This window comes from Elgaria multicarinata, chromosome 1 (genome assembly GCF_023053635.1).
Source record: "Elgaria multicarinata webbii isolate HBS135686 ecotype San Diego chromosome 1, rElgMul1.1.pri, whole genome shotgun sequence".
In the NCBI taxonomy this organism is placed as follows: domain Eukaryota; kingdom Metazoa; phylum Chordata; class Lepidosauria; order Squamata; family Anguidae; genus Elgaria; species Elgaria multicarinata.
The window spans coordinates 183,967,934-183,987,825 of record NC_086171.1 but is presented as its reverse complement, the minus strand read 5'-3'; the positions used below and the strand labels follow the sequence as shown (position 1 = coordinate 183,987,825).

Here is a 19,892-nt window from a genome sequence, read left to right as displayed (position 1 = left end):
TATTGGTTTCACTTTCTAGTCTCCATTCCTATTCATTGCATTTATATCCAGACTACTCTTCGTTCAGATCTACTCCATCTCCTGGAATTTTTGAAGCCATGGAAAAAAACCAGGTTTTTTCCCCGGGTTTTTTTTTTGGGGTGGGTGGGTTAAAAAACGGATTTTTTTTTCAGAAAAATTGAAATAATGCAATATTAGCACTTTTTACAGATTGAAAGTCACTTTGTTACTTTAGGAACATAAAATGGAATAATGTCCAAGTTAGTTTGGCATAAAATTATTACATTTGGTATATTAAAAGTACAGTTTATTCAAGCAGTTATTACAAATTTAATTTACTTTTTTACTTTTTTAAAAAAAATTGGTAACAAATGGAGCTACAAGCTCCTGAACTGTTAAGAACACCTGAACTGTAAGAAACCTATTGGCTCTGCCAGTTTATGAGGAGCAGGCAAAAAGTCAATTTAAAACAACAACAACAGAAGAAACCACCAACATTAGTAACAAAGAAAATTATTTATGTCTCCGCTAGTCCTCCAGTGTCAAGACATAAAGCACCCATTCCCATAAAAAGAACTGATAAAAGTGTGAGGGGGGAACCAAGGTTCAATGAATATACATGAAATTTAATCAGACTCATTTTCTGACCTATAGCTATCACTATTAGTTTCAGTCTCTGCTTCAATGGCACTGCCCCCTAGAGGCAGAAATGCATCGTGCTCTTGTATTTGATAGTTGTAGTCTCAGTTTGTAACCTAGGACTTGCTTGTCTTTGGTGCGCAGAAATTGTAATAAACTGATACTATACAGCTTTTACAAATCATTTGGAGAAGTAAATATCTGAACACCTTGTTTTAAACATTTTATTCATCATGCTAAAATTAAAAAAATCTAATCTGTTTTTTCTTCATCCCCCCCCCCCCCATTTTTTACAATTTTCCAGAAAACCCCCCAAAAAAGGCTTTGGGAACACCCCCCAAACCCCCCCTATCCCCCCCCCGAACTTTTCCGTTTTTTTCCAGGGCTTCACATCTCTATTCTCTATTCATTAACCTTCTCTATCTTTGCACTTTAAGAAAGGCAAGGCCTAGAGAGAAAGTGAGATCAAGCGAGCATTTACTTCTGTATGCTACCTGCAGTGCAGAATAGGACTGTTCAGGTTATCTCCCATCTCCATAAGCAGATGTTAAAATATTCATAGAATATAATTATAAGTTATGTAATTAGTACTTATGATGATATTTTTGACCTAGAGCATTTCTATGTTGAAGAAAGTTCCACACACTTATCAAGGTTTTTTTCCTTGGGTCTTTATGCGTTCACTACAGGTACCTTTAGAAAACAAGCAACAGGACCACATGATTTGTAATTGAAAGCTTCACCTCTGGGCAATGTTCCATAAAGTTAAATAAAAAAGTTCCACCTACTGACAGAATTAATCCCACAATTATTTTAAATACTCCATTATCTCTGGGTTTTGGGTTTTTTAGCAAGATTAGTGACCCACAAACATCTGTGAGTGGCAAATCATGAGTGTGTAACCCCATTTTTGGGTTATTTCTTGATGTGTGAACTCAGTGTTGAAGCAACACTATTGCGCATTTATCCCCTAAACAATCCATCCCTGGCAATTTTTGTGTTAAACATCCCAGGAATTGCAGTGTAATGTGCAAAATTGTTTGTGTGAAACGTTTAAATTGGGCCACCTTGAAAGGTGCTTATAGTCTTCCTCTTTTTTGCTTTTCCTATAACGAGCATGAAAAAAATAAGAATGCATTCTTAAACATAAGCAATGTTCAGTTTGTGCTTCAAAATGTGAAATATAAGTTGGATGTGAAATATAATGTGAAATATAACTACTAAATATAGTACATTGCTGCCATATTCTATTTCCCTTTTATGCAATGAAAGGGTATATATTTTACAATGAATTTGGTGCATGTTGACATTTACATGTGAAAGTTGACATTCTCTGATTATTTTCTGACATCCGGAAGACTTGATATGTTTAGAGATGTGAAGGCCCGGACAAAATTCGGAAAAAACCCGGGCTTTTTCCGTTTCCCCCCCCCCAAAGCCTTTTTTTGTGTGTTTTTCCAAAAAAATTGGAAAAATGGAAAAAAATGAAGAAAAAACGGATTACGGGATGCTTTATTTTAGCATGATGAATAAGATGTTTAAGACAAGGTGTTCAGATATTTACTTCTCCAAATGATTTCTAAAAACTGTACAGTATCAGATTATTACAATGTCTGTGCACCAAGGACAAGCAACTCCTAGGTTGCAAACTGAGACTACAACTCTCAAATGCAAGAGGAAGATGCATTTCTGCCTCTAGGGGGAACTGGAGCGTGCGGTCTACTCTCGCTGTCTTGACTTTCTTTCTAGTAACTCTGCTTTGGATCCATTTCAATCTGGATTCCGTCCTCTGCATTCCACAGCCCTTACTAAGATCACCAATGATCTCCTTACTGCCAAGTCTAAAGGCCATTATTCCGTTCTTATTCTCCTTGATCTAACTGCAGCCTTTGACACGGTTGATCATGATCTTCTCTTAGATTCCCTTCATGACCTTGGATTTTGTGGCTCTGTCTATAACTGGTTTGCCTCCTATCTAGCGGGTCGCTCTTTCAGCGTGTTGGCTAATGGCAGCTCGTCTTCCTCCTTTCCCCTTTCAGTAGGGGTTCCGCAAGGCTCGGTGCTTGGCCCGTTGTTGTTTTCCTTATACATGTTGCCCTTGGGCAAGCTTATTCAATCTCATGGCCTCCAATATCATCTGTACGCCGATGATACACAACTATATCTGTCATCTCCGGAACTTTCTCCTGATGTTCACGATCGTATCTCGGCATGTCTTTCAGATATCTCAGCTTGGCTGCTTCATCGTCGCTTGAAGCTTAACATGGCAAAGACTGAATTGCTTGTTTTTCCTCCTAAACCTTCTCCTCATCTCTCATTCTCTCTTACTGTCAATGATGTTACGCTTACTCCGGTCAAGGAAGCTCGTAGCCTTGGCTTTATCTTCGACTCCTTGCTCTCCTTTATTCCTCATATTGAGGCAGTAGCTAAATCTTGTCGATTTTTCCTGTATAATATTGCCAGGATTCGATCATTTTTGTCTGTCTCTTCTGCCAAGACGCTTGTTCATGCACTGGTTATTTCACAGTTGGACTACTGCAACCTTCTTCTCTCTGGCCTTCCTTCTTCTCACATCAGTCCGTTGGTTTCTGTTCACCACTCTGCCGCAAAGATCATCTTCTTGGCTCGCCGCTCCGACCATGTTACTCCGCTTCTGAAATCTCTTCATTGGCTTCCAATTCACTTCAGAATCCAATATAAACTTCTCCTGTTAACCTTCAAAGCTTTTCACGGTCTAGCTCCTTCCTATCTCTCCTCTCTCATCTCACACTATTGCCCCGCTCGTGCTCTTCGCTCCTCTGATGCCATGTTTCTCGCCTGCCCAAGGGCCTCTACTTCCCTTGCTCGGCTTCGTCCATTTTCGTCTGCTGCCCCTTACGCCTGGAACGCTCTTCCAGAACATTTGAGAACTAGAAGTTCAACCGCAGCTTTTAAAGCTCAACTAAAAACTTTTCTTTTTCCTAAAGCTTTTAAAACTTGATGTTGTGCAGACTTCTACTGTTACTTTCTACTGTTAGTTTTACCCTACCCTGTGCCTGCTTACCCTACCCTGTACCTGTTTGCATTCTCTTCCCCTCCTTATTGTTATACTATGATTTTATTAGATTGTAAGCCTATGCGGCAGGGTCTTGCTATTTACTGTTTTACTCTGTACAGCACCATGTACATTGATGGTGCTATATAAATAAATAATAATAATAATAATAACTTCCATGGAAGCAGAGACTGAAACTAATACTGATAGCTATAGGTCAGAAAATGAGTCTGATTAAATTTCTTGCATATTCATTGAAATTTGGTGTCCGTCCGTCCCCCCCCGCATTTTTCTCAGTTCTTTTTATGGGAATGGGGGCTTTATGTCTTGACACTGGAGGACTAGCGGAGACATAAATAATTTTCTTTGTTACTAATGTTGGTGGTTTCTTCAGTTGTTTTTTAAAATTGTTTTGTGCCTGCTCATAAACTGGCAGAGCCAATAGGTTCCTTACAGTTCAGGTGTTCTTAAATTAAATTTGTAATAATTGTTTGAATAAACTGTACTTTTAATATACCAAATGTAATAATTTTACGCCAGACTAACTTGGACATTATTCCATTTTATATTCCTAAAGTAACAAAGTGACTTTCAGTCTGTAAAAAGTGCTATTATTCAAATTTTTCCGAAAATTTCCGTTTCCCCCTCCCCCCCAAAAAAACTGAAAAAACCCTGGTTTTTTCCATGGCTTCAAAATTTCCGGAAATTTTACATCTCTAGATATGTTATTTCCCCAATTTTAAAGACAAATGAATGCTGAGGGCTATTTACATGCACTGGTGTATGTTTTGAGTTTCAAGCATTTACATTGCTTGTCTGGGATTGTTAATACTTGCCAAGTCTGGACATCTACTATAATATGTGTTGTAGTAATTTTAATGGTAGAGAGGGTCCTGTATAAGCAGATATACTGCACTGCTTATAATTTATCGAGGAACTCATCTTGAATTCTTCTTAATTCTAAATATATTTAGTTGTAAAAGTAGGAGTGGACTTATATGTTCAAACTTATTAGAACTGCAGAGGGATAAAGTGTGCTCACATAATGAAATCAAAACATCACCTGAAGTCCTCTTATGCATCACTAACTAGTTAAAAAATAGAAAACAAAGAATAGGAATAATTGGTCCATTCCCACAATAGAGATATTTAAGGAGTAGAGTCCGGTGCTTTTTAACTTGTTTATAAATGATATGGAATTAAGAGTGAGCAATACAGCAAATTATTTTTGTTAAAACAAAATGGGATTCTGAAGAGCTTTAATAGGATCTGTTCAAATTGGGAAAATGGGCATTAGCTTGGCAATTACTGTTCAATGTAAACAAGTGTAAAGCGAGGTAAGTTAGGCAAAAAAAAACACCCCATCTTCACACATACTCTGATGAGATCCATTAGAGTGCTGACTGACCAAAAAAAGAGATCTTGGAGTTGTGGTGATCAGCCTGTTAAAAAATGTCATCCCAATGTGTGGCTGCTGTAAAAAAGGCAAATTCCATGTTGGGCATAATTAGGAAGTAATCGGAAATAAAATTGCCAATATTATACTGCCCTTATACCAATCTATAGTGCAGCCACACCTGCAATACTATGTACAGTTTTGATCACTGCACCTCAGAAAGAGTATCTTAGAGTTGGGAAAGGTGCAAAAACTGCTCTAATTGCACATTAGCTATCAGATATTACTTCAACCTATCAGTCATGGGCATTTTGTTTTTGTTTGCTACTTTGTTTTTGTGAGGATGGTGGCCTAAAGCAAAGTGAAGCAGAAAGAAGCAATACTAGAAAATAGAAACAACAAAACTGTCCTGTGCATAGGCTCCTGTATTCTTAAACTTAGGCGACAATCCTGTACACACTTACCTGGGAGTAAATGCCATTGAATTCAGAAGTGATGCCTGCAAAATGTGTACAGCGTAACAGAGGGGTACAGAGCCTGTTTACAAGAATGAAACAGTATAAATAAAACTATTTGTAAATTAACATGGCTTCGTGGTCAAATCTGCACCGATTTACTTCTGGGATATGATTTCAAAACAACTGGTTGTTCTTAATCAATTCAGTTCACTGAACCATACTTCTTTGGTTCTTCATACTTACATTCTACCGTATTTCTTCGATTGTAAGACGCCATTGATTGTAAGACGCACACTAATTTCAGTACTACCAACAGGAAAGAAAACCCTAAGACACACCCGTGATTCTAAGACGCACCCCGTTTTTAGAGATGTTTATATGTGTGTCTTCGAATGGAAGAAATACGGTAATTTTGATTTAGATGTAACTATCTCATTCTCTCATAGAGCATAATTTATTGTACTTGAAAATTAGTGTTTTGTCTACCTGTTTTTCTTCCCCTCCCCTTCACTCACATGTGGGAATGTAAGACTTCCAGGGCTTGTTAAGCCATAGTTTACTGTGACATCTAAACTGGGAAACTGTAATCTAATTTTGGAATACAAACCAGGATATGAAAGGAGGATCTGAACTGTTTTTATATCTTTACTTTGTAGTCTAAGATTAGACGACAATTTCCCAATTTAGATGTAACAAGAAACTATGGTTCATATTCCGGTATGCACATGATGGGAGGAGGAGTACATAGGCACTACTCTTGTTTATTGGACTGAGATTTTTTATGTCCGAACTGGCCCCAAAGTCTATTTTCTCTTTTGTGTTGTTCAGTAGATAAGAAATAACTCCATTGAGAGTATGCTAGATACAAATGAGGTAATCCATGTAAAACTGTATTTTCTTAATTCTAACATTTAGTTTGAATATCAGGTTTTAAAACCTAATTTTAGTTGAAATTTTCTCTCAGTCTCCCCCCTCAAACTGTTGTTCTCCCTGTAGAAGAAAGAATATGGGTCTCTGGAACTCCATGTAAAATGTAGTTGGCCTGAAGTTGGCCTTTGTTGTAGAATTTGTATGAACTGTGTATTTTCTGTATTATGAGCTAGGGTATTCTCTATCTTTTTGAATTTTAGGCAGATTATTGCATTACATGAAATATTCTGAATTCTTTCCATTGCCACATTCATAAGTAGCTTAGCATTTTGTTCTGAGTTGACACTTCCTCTAGGAACATAGGAAGCTACCTTATACCGAGTCAGGCCCTTGGTCCATCTAATGCAGTATTTAAACCCAGGGTTTAAGGGAGGAATATTTCCAGCTCTACCTGGAGATGCTGGGGTAAAACTTGGGACTTTCTGCATAAGATATATAACTATCAAAATACCCCAAAGACAGGCTGTTTCAGGGTCCACACACCAGCCTAGTGGCTGCTTCCAGCAATTAAAATATTGTTTTCTCTTCCCCTGTGAAGTTGAAAACCCACATGGTTTTGTGTGAAAGAGAGACCTTTTTACTTAGATAGTTCAAGGCAATTTGATATTTTGGTAGAATTAGAAATTAAGAATAAAACATGAAAATTTAAATGTTTTAAAAACACTCTTTGTTTAAAACAGATGTTAACTTTTGGTTGGGTTCATACAGCACAACACTCAATCCATACTCAACCAGTGTGGGTTGTTGTATTGTGTGAACCCAACCAAGCAGACTGATACAGCATTAGACTGATACAGCATTCAGATAAACAATTCTATACATTTAAGTTGGTGAAAATGCAAACATAGCAGTTCCTAGGATTGGGCACAATTCTTCTGACACTGGCACAAGGACAGATTGGGTAGATTTGAACTAGGAGACCTCTCTACCACAACTATTTCATACAAAGGCATGGAAGGGAGGGAGTTTTGCATGTTTGTCAGGACTTTCTGTTAAAGGAGAGCTAGCACAAGCCTGAAACAGACTTGACCTAATGATAAATATGGGTGGGGAAGAGGGGAACTATTTCCCTGAGAGGGCTATATCACATACTTAAGATAGATTTGATGCTTGGAGATCTGCTGCCAGTCAGAAGAGATATACTGGCTTAGGTGGATCAAATAATCCGACTCCGTGTAAGGTACTTCCATATGTTCAAAAAAGACTTTTTTAAAAAAACGTAGTATTTGGGGGAAACTGTATATATATTCTATGTATTTCTTTTTCAGGGTTAAACTCAGCATTACAAGATATTATCACCTAAAATGTTGACAAGGCCAAGATTAATGAATGCATTTTAAAGCAACATATGTTAAAGAAGCTGCGAAAGTTTACCTAGGTAAGTAAATGAAGAATATGTGGGTTTACCTAGGTAAGTAAAAGAAGAATATATGTATTACATCCTTTTCTTTATGTTACTTTATCTTGTTTTGGTATAGCTATTGGACTTATATCTCTTTATTATAAGGGGTGTTCAAAAGAGACCCATCACATGTTCAATGAATTATGATTCTCATTAGGATGGAGGAGGCTGACGGTAAGCCTCTTTTTCACATTACAACCAAATGAGTGTGGCCAGTGGGCACAATGGCTTCCAGGCACATACATCTACTCCTTTGTATTCACTGATGATCAACCGCCTGCCATGGGTTGTTTTAAGTCACAATGAGCCATGGTGTATGCCAGCCGGCATCATGGATATTTAAGCCCCAACTGAGGGTTGTTGTGTTATCTGAACCTGGCCACTGTGGGTTATGCAAATGTTAAACAACCCTCACATAATGCTATAACAGTCCATGTTTAACCCTTGCATAATCCATGGTGGCCAGGTAAGACAACACAACACCAAGTTGGGGTTGAATATACAAAATGCTGGTCAGCATGTGCTGTGGCTCAACATGGCTTTAAACAAACCATGGTGGGCTATTTGCAAATCACCCACTGAATGTTTGAGGGGAGTTTGACCACCAGTCACTTTAAAGTGGTTGTTTAAAACCCCATGCTTGTTTGAAAACCCATGAAGGGAAGCCACTGGGAGGGAATTTGGAGTGGAGAACTGGTGGATGGAGAAGGTGTTAAGCATCATTCCCTTGGCTGCTGTTTCTCCACTCTGAATCTGAAGTGGTTTTGCTATCTTTTTTAAAAAGTGTTGTCTATTGTTTACTTCGTTAGAGTATGGTAACAAGACTGGGACTTTAATCCAGGTTTCACAGGTCTAAATTCAATACTCTCCACAATTCTGTTTGTTCAGCAAAAACTGTTATGTGACCGTTACAATGAACAACCTAGAAGAGATTTTATTGGCTAATGTATTTTTTAAGGGAGCTTATGAAGAGTTAAATATTCCCTCTTCTTGAAAATTATCTTTAAGGTCAGTTGTTATCCAGGAAGTGCAGCAGGACCTCATCCAGAATCTAATCCAGATTTATACCATGCTGTATAATTTTGTGGATTACATGATGGCCGCTCAATTTAAGGTAATTGTGGAGTTATGATTAACCAGTATTCATCCTCATAAAAAAGCAAGTATTTCAGTAATAGCGAACCATTGATGTCTATGATATGAACTTTTGCCATGTAGATCTAGCAAAGAATAATGCCGGTATCATGTACAAATATGATCTATTAAGGAGACAATTTAGTGATTCAGAAGGCTGCAAATTATCAGAAACGGTCAAAATTTTAATAGATCTGCTGCTCAATCCTGTCATGTTCATTTGGAAATAAGTCTCACTCAGCTCATTATAACTTTCTTCCTGCAATTGTACAAACCTGTATTTGTAAATGGGGCTTATTCCCAGGTAAGCAGGTATAGGATTGCTTGTTGTAACCATTGGTTGAAACAATAAAAGCTTTATTATACATTGTTATTGTATATTATTGTAGCTCAAGGGTGTTTAAGATTGCAGCTTGGGGCACAATTACCTGGGAGTATGTCCTATTGAACTTTGTGGGACTTAACTCTGCATAGACATGCATAGGATTCCACTATAAATGAGTCATTGGTATAAAGGAGGAAAAACTGAACCTTGAATGAATGAATACCTTTATTGAATAAGTCTTCTGACCATTTCAAAAAACTGAACCTTAATATTGTGTGTTGTGTTTGTGGCCCAGGTGTTTTGTTTTGTTTTCCAGTATGGTATGTAAAAATATGAATAAATAATATGGCAAGTCTCCTCTGACTATGGGTAGGAGAGATTACTTTCATTATCAGAAAATGGTTATTATTAGTTTAAGATTTTTTAAAAAAAATCTAGAACCCCCACTCCCCAAAACAAAATGTCTGCACTTGTGAAATCTACCATTATTGGTATTTCAGGAGGAAGAGAACAGAATATTCTGACCCTCTCCTATAACCAGGCACCAGAAAGCATAACTGGAACAATGCAGGAGAGATTCCTGAGCTCCATTGATCTTAAATCATTGGGATGATGGCAACCCTACAAAACCATTGTGAATAATTGAAGGCCTTTAGCAAGGAGGCATTCAACACACCCTAGTTCTTAGCTTCTTGGATGAGGAAGGCTGTCAGCCTTGCAATTTTCAGTGCTCCCCCATGACATTTTGAGGATCTAGGAATTAGCTAAAAATGATATTGTATGTCATGCTCTTGAAAATCAAACATGCATTTGGAATTGGTGCATGGCCTTTTAAAAATGTTTTAAATTTTCCTACTTCATGAAAAAATGTTTAAATAAATATGTATTCTTTTTGAATACATATTCAAAAAGGATTTAATAAAAAGATTATGTGGGGTGTTGCTTTGATACAGACAGATACATTGATTTAATTTTAACTGATTACATTTACAGATTTGTCACAGCTGAAGAATATGGAGGATCAGACTCCATAGCTTGCTCTAGCAGACCAGCAACCTGAATGCTATTATGGCTCAAATTTTCTGGGTCAGCTTAAATTGTCATACAGCTTCTAATACAGAATCTCCTGGTAGGATGTTTTTCTTATTACCAATATACCTCTTGGTGATTGATGAAAACATTAACCTCCTTGCATTTACTTGATTTTCTCTGCTAAGTCTTGTTCAGACACTTTCCTTCCCTAGGGAGGAAAAGATGTGCCCCTTTTAGCGCACTACATTACTAAGTGCACAGTCTTCTGAACAATGGGTGTGTCTGGCAGTGATGCTGTGGATAGTATCTAGTATTGCTTCATGCTACCACTACTCGCATAGGAGATAGTGTGCAAAAGCTGTACTTACTGTGACAAGGATATTGGTTTCTCAGCAATAGAAGCTGGTGGCCCCTATAGGGAGAACCAGTGATTCACTGAAGATTGAAGTACTTACTGAAAAAATCTCTATCCCTTCCACCTAGGAAAAGATGAATATCTGGAAAGAAAACTTACTTTAGTAAACGGTATTTCAACAAATTGTCTAATCATTCAGTTCTCTGTCACTTTATCACACCTTCCATATTTTTTCCAGCAAAGTCACACCCTATATTTCTTTTGAAAAAGAGAGGAGGAGCAGTAGGTACCCTTGTGCATTTATACTGCAGAGAATATACTGAAAATAAAGTGATACTCAAAACAAAGGAAATGGACAAGTTCCAATGACACTTTGAAGACTAATAATTTTTGCTGGGGTGGGCAGTATAAATTCAGAATAAATGCAACTTGTGGCCATCCAGATGTTTTGGCCTACAGTTCCATCATGCCTCACCATTGGCTGCTGGCTAGGTCTGATGGGAGTTATAGGCCAAACTTCTGGAGGGCCCCACGTTTTCCACCCCTATTTTATTAGGACATGAGTGTTCTTAATCTGGAGTTCATTAATGGTGCAGCCAATTGTATTCTTAAATAACATATCTCATTTAGGTATGCTTAAGTCCATTGAAATTGGTGTACTTAAGTGCACCTAACTCTGCTTGATTCTGGCCTTTTTATTCTTCAAATAATTTGCAAAGCTACTTGTATATCTTCTGGGTCCCTGCTATACCTGTACACCATCTGTTTTCCTAGCGAACCATGTGCATGTTAACTGTGGTACTCACTGAACAGTTTGATTAAAACACCCTTACTTGCTGGTGTGGCACCAGCTGAGCTATGCACAATAATATCTGAAGTGGTATCCAGTTTCACTCAAAGGAAATAGTTTTTCAACCCTGCCTCATTTGCTTCCAAAAATCTCTTAGTTACATGTTCATTTGTTCCGTAATGACAGGGGTGTGGGGATGCTCTGGAACTAAGGACCTCTGGCAGGCCTATGCCTCCAGGCCTCCCCAACGCCCCTTGTCTGGAGTTCATGCACCATTAAGAAGCTTTTTTGAGCCCTTGTGTTGGCAGCGCAGATGGCTGGTGATGCTGCGGTACAGGCCATTGCATTCAATTTGGGTTCCCAGTGCCAGGGTAGCAGGACCAAGTGTCACCTTACGCACTAATGTTAAGAGCCTTATGCTGTGATCTGTTGCGACTGTACTGAAAAGCAGGCTAAAATCTCCATAATCTTAACTTTCAGTAACTTCTTAATTGCCCACTTCTTAATTTGGCATGCTAGCATTTTGTCAGTGCAATGAAAGAAAACCAACAGTATGTTAGGTTTGTACAAGAGCTGACCTGAAAGTTATGTGAACCACCCAGGGAGTTTCGGCTATGGGGTGGTATACAAATGCAATAAATAAATAAAATAAATAAAAGTTCATGTTTAAAAAAACAAAACCCAAGTATTTTTGCTGCCATCTGGCCGCCTTTTTTCTCAGAATACTCCTGAAATGATGACTTGTCATTGAGGGGGGCTTCTTTAGGGTAAAAAAAAAGAATACTGCATTTTATTTCATGCCTTTCCTCCAAGGACCTCAAGGACCCCATGCCTATTTATCCTTACAACAACCCTGTGGGTAGATTAGGCAAAAATAGTGTGACTGCATCAGGGTCACTTGGTGACCATCACTTTTTTCTTAGAAGACCCTGGAATGTCTTTACATTGACTGGGTTCGTATAACATGATAACTCATCATAGCCAGCCAGACATGGACAGTTATCGTCTAAACCCGGCGCATTTTTAACAGGGTGGCTTCATTTTTGCGAAGAATCCATTCAGAGAACCTATGTCTCGTTGTAGGGCTGTTCTTACCCATGGTTGGTTGTTGTGTTGTCTGGGCCCAAGAGAGCAATTTTATTGTGGGTTGCTGCGATTGGCTACAGTGTTGCTTGGCAAAAGAAAAAGAAAAAATCTTGTGCCGCTCTTCACTATCCTGCCAGTGCTCTCTCCAGCCTCCCTTGCCACTGACTGCTCCTCCGCTAATGCTGAAATGGGGAACTGGAGGGACTGTCCCTTGTTCGCCACCTTTTTAAAAGTAATAATAATTTGGTGCTTCAGAAGTACACAAATGTGTTCATAATTTTTAAAATTATTTTCTCTGCTGTTCTTTCACTAGTGCTCAAGAGTACTCAATCACCTATCCGAAAAGTATAATCAGTGGCTTTATATACTGCAGCTGTCAATGGGAGTGGAATAAGTAACATACAAGGAAATTGGCAAGGCGAGACTACAGATAGACTGATTTGCTCACAGACTTGGGAAAAATAATACTAAGGGAGAGAAGGAAGCTGTTTGTACAGTTGAGTAGCCCCCAAAAGATATGAGTGCAGTAAGTCCACCAAAGGAGGGTGGGGACAATACTTCCCACTTGGTAATATAATCCCCTTGTTTTAAGTATTGGACTAACATTTATCAGTGCCCTCCTCCCATTCACTTCCCTGAGTCTCTGGCAAGTCCAGAAAGGTGAGATGCTTCTCACCCCCCAACCGCATTTCATGGATCCTTTTCAGAGCAGTTACTGCAGTAACCATAGCAGTAACTGCTCTGTTGACCAGTTTTTCACATGACATAGATCAGGACATTGACAGAGTGGGAAAGTTAGGCAAAAATCATGGAAAAGCACTAGAATGTGGGGGAATTTAGCATGACATCCCCACAGCTGTCAGTCACTCATGTGCATTTGGGCAAGAGCAACAGTAAGAAATTTAAAAATAAAAGATTGATGAATAGAGGAGTTACTGCTGTGGTTACTGCAGTAGCTGCTCCCAAAAGGAGCCTCTCCCTTGGTATTATTTTTCCCTAGACCTTGGCAACTGTGCACAAATTAGCCTATCTGCAGTCTGCCTTGTCAATTTCCTTGCATGTTACCTACTCCACTTAGGCTCTCCCATTGACTGTTGCATAAAAGGACACTGAAAAGACAAGACTACACATATCGGACAGGCGAATGTGCACTCTTGCGCATTTGTGAAAAAAATGGTGAAAGAAAATATAAAAAAATTGCGAACACATTTGCATTCTCCCAAAGCACTGAAAAAAAATTGGCGAATGAAAAGGCATAGCAATCAGAGTGGGGAGGGGCCGGGTAAGGGAGATGTGATGGGCTCTGCCACAAAGTCACCTGGAATATGTGCCAGAGCCAACTGGAGGACTGAGGGGGAAGGAGTGGGAGAAGAAGCCCTATTGTCTGTCAGGGATACTGTGGGTTGTTCAGTGAAGAAACATCCCACCATGGCTTATTCACAGGGTGGCTTAGTGTGACATGCAAACCCAGTCAATCACGATCTATCATTCCAGGTGCATTCTGGAGTGTTCCACTGCTGGCAGCTGTGGCAGGTTAAAAAATACAACTTTATGTATAGTAAAAGAAAAACAAAGATTGCTTGCCACTGCAGTAAGTTCCCCCAACCTGATTAAAACCTGTTGAATGATTTCCTTCCCACAGAAAAAAATTGACACCCTATCCTGGTTCACACAATCACTGTGGCTTAAACATTTCAAATAACTGCAAATGAGTAGTGAATTATTTATTATTTATTTAGAGTATTTTGGAGAGCCGTTTCATTTCAACCTCATTTTTTGCATAAGGAGCATGTAAAAATAACTCCTGAGAGCTGGGCATGTTAAAAATAAAATACAAGCAGCAGTATCAACAGGCTAGACTTGTTTAGCTGCCTATTCGTACGTGTGTTTAAACAATATGTTTTTAATTTGTTTTCTTTCACAGGTTCTTAATACCTGATTAGTTTCCGGTACAGCAAATTACATAGCCATGGTTTGGAATGACATACCTAACTTAAAAGATAACTACACTTTGTTGTGTTCTTCAACCATGGAAGATTTGGAAGTGGATCTTGACTCGGGACTGGAGGAAGATGACATAAAACTTGTCAACCCTTTTGAAGATTCTACGATCTTTGTAGCTTTTAAAGGGAATATAGATGATGATGACTTCAAACAGAAATTGGGCATCATCTTGGACAATGTTCCTGGCCTTTTACACATGGGTACTATACTCTGTTGTAACTGAAGAGTCCTTGAAATGTTTTTAAGATTAGCTTTTTAACATCTGAAAATATAATTCATTTATTTAGAGTTTAAATTGCTCTAGAATACTAAAACCTTACTAGAGTTGCTCTTGGTAAAAAGTTGATGGAGCTGTCCTGGCGGGCAGGAATACTTATTTTAATTACTTTACTTTGTAGCTATTTTATGTTCTTTTTACGCTAACTATTCATAAGATTACTCAATTCTCTTATTTGAAATGCTGCGGGAGACCAATGAAACTACTCTCTATTATATTACTGCTTTAAAAAGCAACAAAAAACAGTTATTTTTGAGATCTTCCCCCTTTTTTAAATCTGTCTAGCTCCATACTTGGATGACAATAAAACTTAGTTACCTTAGGGAGACTCAAGCCATTTTTTTCCCTTGGAAAGAGGCTCATTGCAAATGTGGAAAATTTTTGGATAGATGAAGTTAATTGTCGGGAACCTCCTGCTTTAGCTTTCTGAGTGAGTTAAATAAGTGGATCTCCCTCCAGGTAAAGGAAACTGTTTTTGCTTGCATAAAGAGGCATTCTATTCCAGTTCAGAATCTTAGGTATTATTAGCTCCCAAAATGTGCAAATTGTGTTATGATTTACTTTTTTGTTTGTCCAGCAATATTCTAGCTGTTTTCTGAATTATCATGGCTTTCATGCTTATAGAAATCAAATTCTTCAAATTTAAGAGTAGCAAAAGCAGATGTTACCATTCGTTTATTAATATTGCCTCCATTTGGAATCAATTTCTGTGGAAATATGTAGTATTGTTAGTGATAGTTTGAGCAATCCTGCTTGCAAAGCTATGTTGATCAAATTCCGTTCTACCAAAGCAATAAGTGATCACTTACTACCCCAAGAATGGGGTCATATCCAGTTGTGGTCACTCCACTGACAAAGCATCTATACAGCAGTATGGGGAGGGAGGTGCTTTTTGGCAGTTCCCCCTTCCTGCCTCACAGCTCCCTGTGCAGGACACGGAATAACGGGCTCAAGTTAAAGGAAGCCAGATTCCAGCTGGACATCAGGAAAAACTTCCTGACTGTTAGAGCAGTATGACAATGGAATCAGTTACCTAGGGAGGCCGTGGGCTCTCCCACACTAGAGGCATTCAAGAGGCAGCTGGACAACCATCTGTCAGGGATGCTTTAGGGTGGATACCTGCATCGAGCAGGGGGTTGGACTCGATGGCCTCGTAGGCCCCTTCCAACTCTGCTATTCTATGATTCTATGAAGTCTGATCAGGATGGACTCCCAACCCCCTGGCGCAGATGGGGGCTGTGGAGGAGAGGAGGAATGGCTGGAAATCACCCCCCTCCCCATTCTGAAGGTGGATTATTTTGGTCAGCAAAATGACTGCAACTAGATCCAGCACATGAAAACAAGTGGAAGATGTAAAAATTTATTTTACTAGATAATTTTGATAATTCATTTGGCTTTCACCAGGGAAGGAAAATATCACAAGGATGGTAATAAAAACAGAGGACTGGCTCAGATATTACTTTGAGCTGATTTCTTTTCTTATGGTTATCATTTACCCATATAACCTAGCTGCTTTTGGATCCCAACCACCAAGCAACCGCAGTACCTTTCAAGATAGCACAGGTTGTCTGATCTGCAAGTTTCTTGCTCATGCAAGTAGATTTATTTATTTATTTATTTATTTATTTGCATTTCTATACTGTCCAATAGCCAAAGCTCTCTGGGCAGTTTACAAAAGTAGATGAGTCCTCTGAAAAAAGATAGTACCTGGAATTAATTTCAGGGCTCACCCATTTTGTGTTCAAATGTATAATGATTTATGTGAACTAGTTCCTCCTTAGATACTCTTGTTGATAGTTAATTTACAGAAAAAAATGTTTGTCTTGGTAGGAAGCAATGAATAAAAGTGAGAGAACCTTGCTAATGCTTGTCTTCACCAGAATAACCGCACATACTTTGCTGTAGTTCTGCTAATTCTTGTTTCTCTCTCTATCCTTTAACAAGAATGTGACAAGTTAAAATTGAGGAAGGTGGAACCCTGGAACAGTGTACGTGTTACTTTCAATATTCCTCGTGAAGCAGCTGAGCGACTACGAATGCTAGCTCAGAACAACAACCAACAACTTCGGGATTTGGGAATTCTCTCTGTTCAAATAGAAGGTAGCTGAAATTTCATTGGTGGTTGAATCTGAACTATATAGCATATTTTAAAAGTACAGTTATTAACAAATGTTTATTTCCAATTGCTTCTTCAGTAACTTGACTAAAATAATTACACCAAGTAATTGTATACCTTTCTAGTGTCCTGATGGTTCTGACAGGGATGGGCTACATGTTACACTTAAGCCTATGAGTTTCCCTTACTATAGCTGTATTGTTCAATACCACTTGCCTGTGAGTTCTGACTATCAAATAACAAGCTTCCCTACAATGCATCATTTCAGCTGTCATTGCCAAAGTGAGTGGGAAATTTCTACATAATTTCCAGGATTCACATAATGAGTGTTACTAAATGATGTCTCTGAAGGTAGGATTCGGAAATCTGCCACATGAATGCTGATCCCAGTGGCAACTGTCTATGTGTATGGATGTGTACATACGATGTATCAGAGTGTCTGCATCGTTAAGAATTTGCTGCATTGGAGCAAATGGATTAAACAACCAGTGTTACGTTTTCAAATGCCAAGCAGTGTGCAAGGTCCATCCTCTCCTCATTGTATGATTCAAATGCATGGTTTTGAATATATCAATTCCCAATGCGTACCTTTTAAAAATGCTGTTTTGTAGCTTCTTTCTCTGCCGTATCAAAGCCAATTTATGTCCTGTTTCAAATGTTAATTAATGCTTTCAGGTGAAGGTGCAATCAATTTGTCATTAGCTCAAAACAGAGGCCAAGATGTGAGAATTAATGGGCCTGTTGGACAAGGCACCTCAGTGCGAATGGAGACAGGATTTCCCATGCCAGGGAGTCAAGGCAAGTGCAACTAGTCTCACCTACAGCTCCAATATCTGACTTTTCCAATGGCTTGTTTGGTTCTTGAGTGGAGCTGCAGGACTTCTGAAGCAACAACTTGAGTGTTATAATTACATGAAAGAAATAAAAGAGAATGTATGGCTGTTACTTAAACAATGGGGAAGGGCTGAAAAATGTTACACAGTATAGTAAGATAGAAGCAAAACTAATGGACGTAGTAGTAATACATATATACTAAAGGCCAACTACAGGCTATGATGTTGAAATAAAAATATATAAGCAAGTCAAAAAGCTGATAAAACTAAAAGAAAATATAGTTTGAGTATAATAGGACACAGATGATGAGAAGGAAGTAGGATTATTTGGATTAGGTAAAAAAAGTGTAAAAGGGAACCACTTGGACATTTTTAGGCAGTTCCATGTAGCAACAAATCTTTGAGGTACTTAGAAGATTATGTACTTTGAAAACATAGAAAGATGTTAAATAGATTACATCATGGTTAGAGATGTATTTAAGAATCAAATGGAAGCTATGCAGGTGCTGATGCAGGTAATTTGTTCATGGTAAAACACAGATTAAGATTTTAAGAAGCTAAAAAGAAAGTTAACAAAAATGGAACATGAGTCAATATAAGCTGAAATTTAGCAACATTAACCCCAAAAGTCAAAAACGGAGAAGTATGAACAACCTAGAACTATAAATCATTTCTAGTATTTTTGAAGCATGTCAAAGATACTTTAGAACAGGATTGGAATACATATATAAAAGTGAGGAGCAGTTTGTTTTTTCTGAAACAAGGGAGGCCATCCTTGCAGTCCATGTAGACTAGAAATTTAGAAGGACACTTAGAGCACAATCCCAACCTGCAGATCTGTTGGTTGAAGGGGTTTAGGAACAGCCAGGCAAGTTTTTCTGGTGGTGGAAAAAAGCTCCATCAGATGGTAGGGGGTGGGAGGGATACATACATCCCACTGACCTCAGGCCTCCAATGAAGTCTGAGATAGCCTTGGATCCGCTAGCTCCAAGATCGAGAGCACTCCTCCCAAAGTGCCTGACCGTGAAGACAGGAGCTGGCATGACATTGGATTTCTCTGTTATATATCATTTTTCAACCTAAAAAAGCTTTGATTGGAATAAAATCTTCACTGTATTACAAAGACAGGATTAAATTATGATGGCATATATAGGGCTATAATGTGTAATCAATTAATGATATGGGCAACAGATTTAATTTTAAAACTATTTTAAATAGAAGTGCTTACAAAAATGCCATCTTAAGAGGCATTCCCTCCTGTGTGTCAGAGGGGGAATGCCACTTAAGATGTAGGCTGTTTTAGATGTCTGCATCATCTCGTATGCAAATGTATGCATGTATAATCAATTAATTAAATAAAAATGTATCAATTAAGCTTTCTCTAATAATTCGTCTAACAGTTAAGATTTCTGTAATTATATGGATAACTGTTTATATAATTTGCTATGATTAGAGTAAATGATACTGAATAAAGAACCAACATTTGAAAAGGGATCCCACCAAGAGTGCTTGCTTTCTCCTGAACTATTTAACTTATTTATAATTGCCTCTTCTATAAACAAAATAACGCACACATTAGACTTGGACATCGAAGTAAATTGAAAGGAAATATACTGGCTATGAATAGTGTGGAGTCTATGAATTTAAATCCATGTAGTATACATGGATTTTAAAACATCTTCTCATACTAATATAGCTATGAACAAAGGATGACGGTCAACATCAGTAGATAAGTTATTCTACATTTGGTTTGAACTTTGCTTTTTGGCCTTCAGCAACTAAGTTCAAATGTGCTTTCTTCCTGTAGTACAGGGAAGTTCCTACACAACTTAATGGTAAAATTTGATATTCATATTTGTAATTTGTTTTTTGCTGTGTGACTCAACAGTTCCTTGCTTTTCATACGGTTGTGTAGTCTTTTGTTCTCATGTATTCATGTAGGTATGTATTTTGTCCTACATCATGCAAGAGTTAAAATGTCCAAATTTCAGTGCAAGGTTTAAGCTTTTTTATTTTATACAGTGCCATATTTTGATATTGCAATGTGACAACGTCTTTGTACAAGGAAAACTATTATTATG

At 38.2% G+C, this 19,892-nt stretch overlaps 2 protein-coding genes across 3 annotated transcripts in view; one reads left to right on the top strand and one right to left on the bottom strand.

Moving 5' to 3' along the window:
* Positions 1–19,892, bottom strand: part of DYNLRB1 (dynein light chain roadblock-type 1) — a 545,722-nt gene that overhangs the window by 237,792 nt on the left and 288,038 nt on the right. The gene's annotated exons all lie outside the window — the stretch shown is intronic.
* NCOA6 (nuclear receptor coactivator 6) overlaps positions 1–19,892 on the top strand; it is a 57,182-nt gene that overhangs the window by 12,332 nt on the left and 24,958 nt on the right. Inside the window, exons 1-7 of one of the 2 annotated variants that reach the window (XM_063145178.1) lie at positions 5,863–5,933; positions 7,726–7,835; positions 8,868–8,973; positions 10,312–10,447; positions 14,506–14,785; positions 16,807–16,962; positions 17,654–17,776. In XM_063145178.1, the coding sequence (XP_063001248.1) occupies positions 14,551–14,785; positions 16,807–16,962; positions 17,654–17,776 (514 nt within the window). In that variant the 5' untranslated portion in view covers positions 5,863–5,933; positions 7,726–7,835; positions 8,868–8,973; positions 10,312–10,447; positions 14,506–14,550. Of the gene's footprint in view, positions 1–5,862; positions 5,934–7,725; positions 7,836–8,867; positions 8,974–10,311; positions 10,448–14,505; positions 14,786–16,806; positions 16,963–17,653; positions 17,777–19,892 lie in introns of those variants that run through there. The other variant, XM_063145170.1, reaches the window with a different exon arrangement.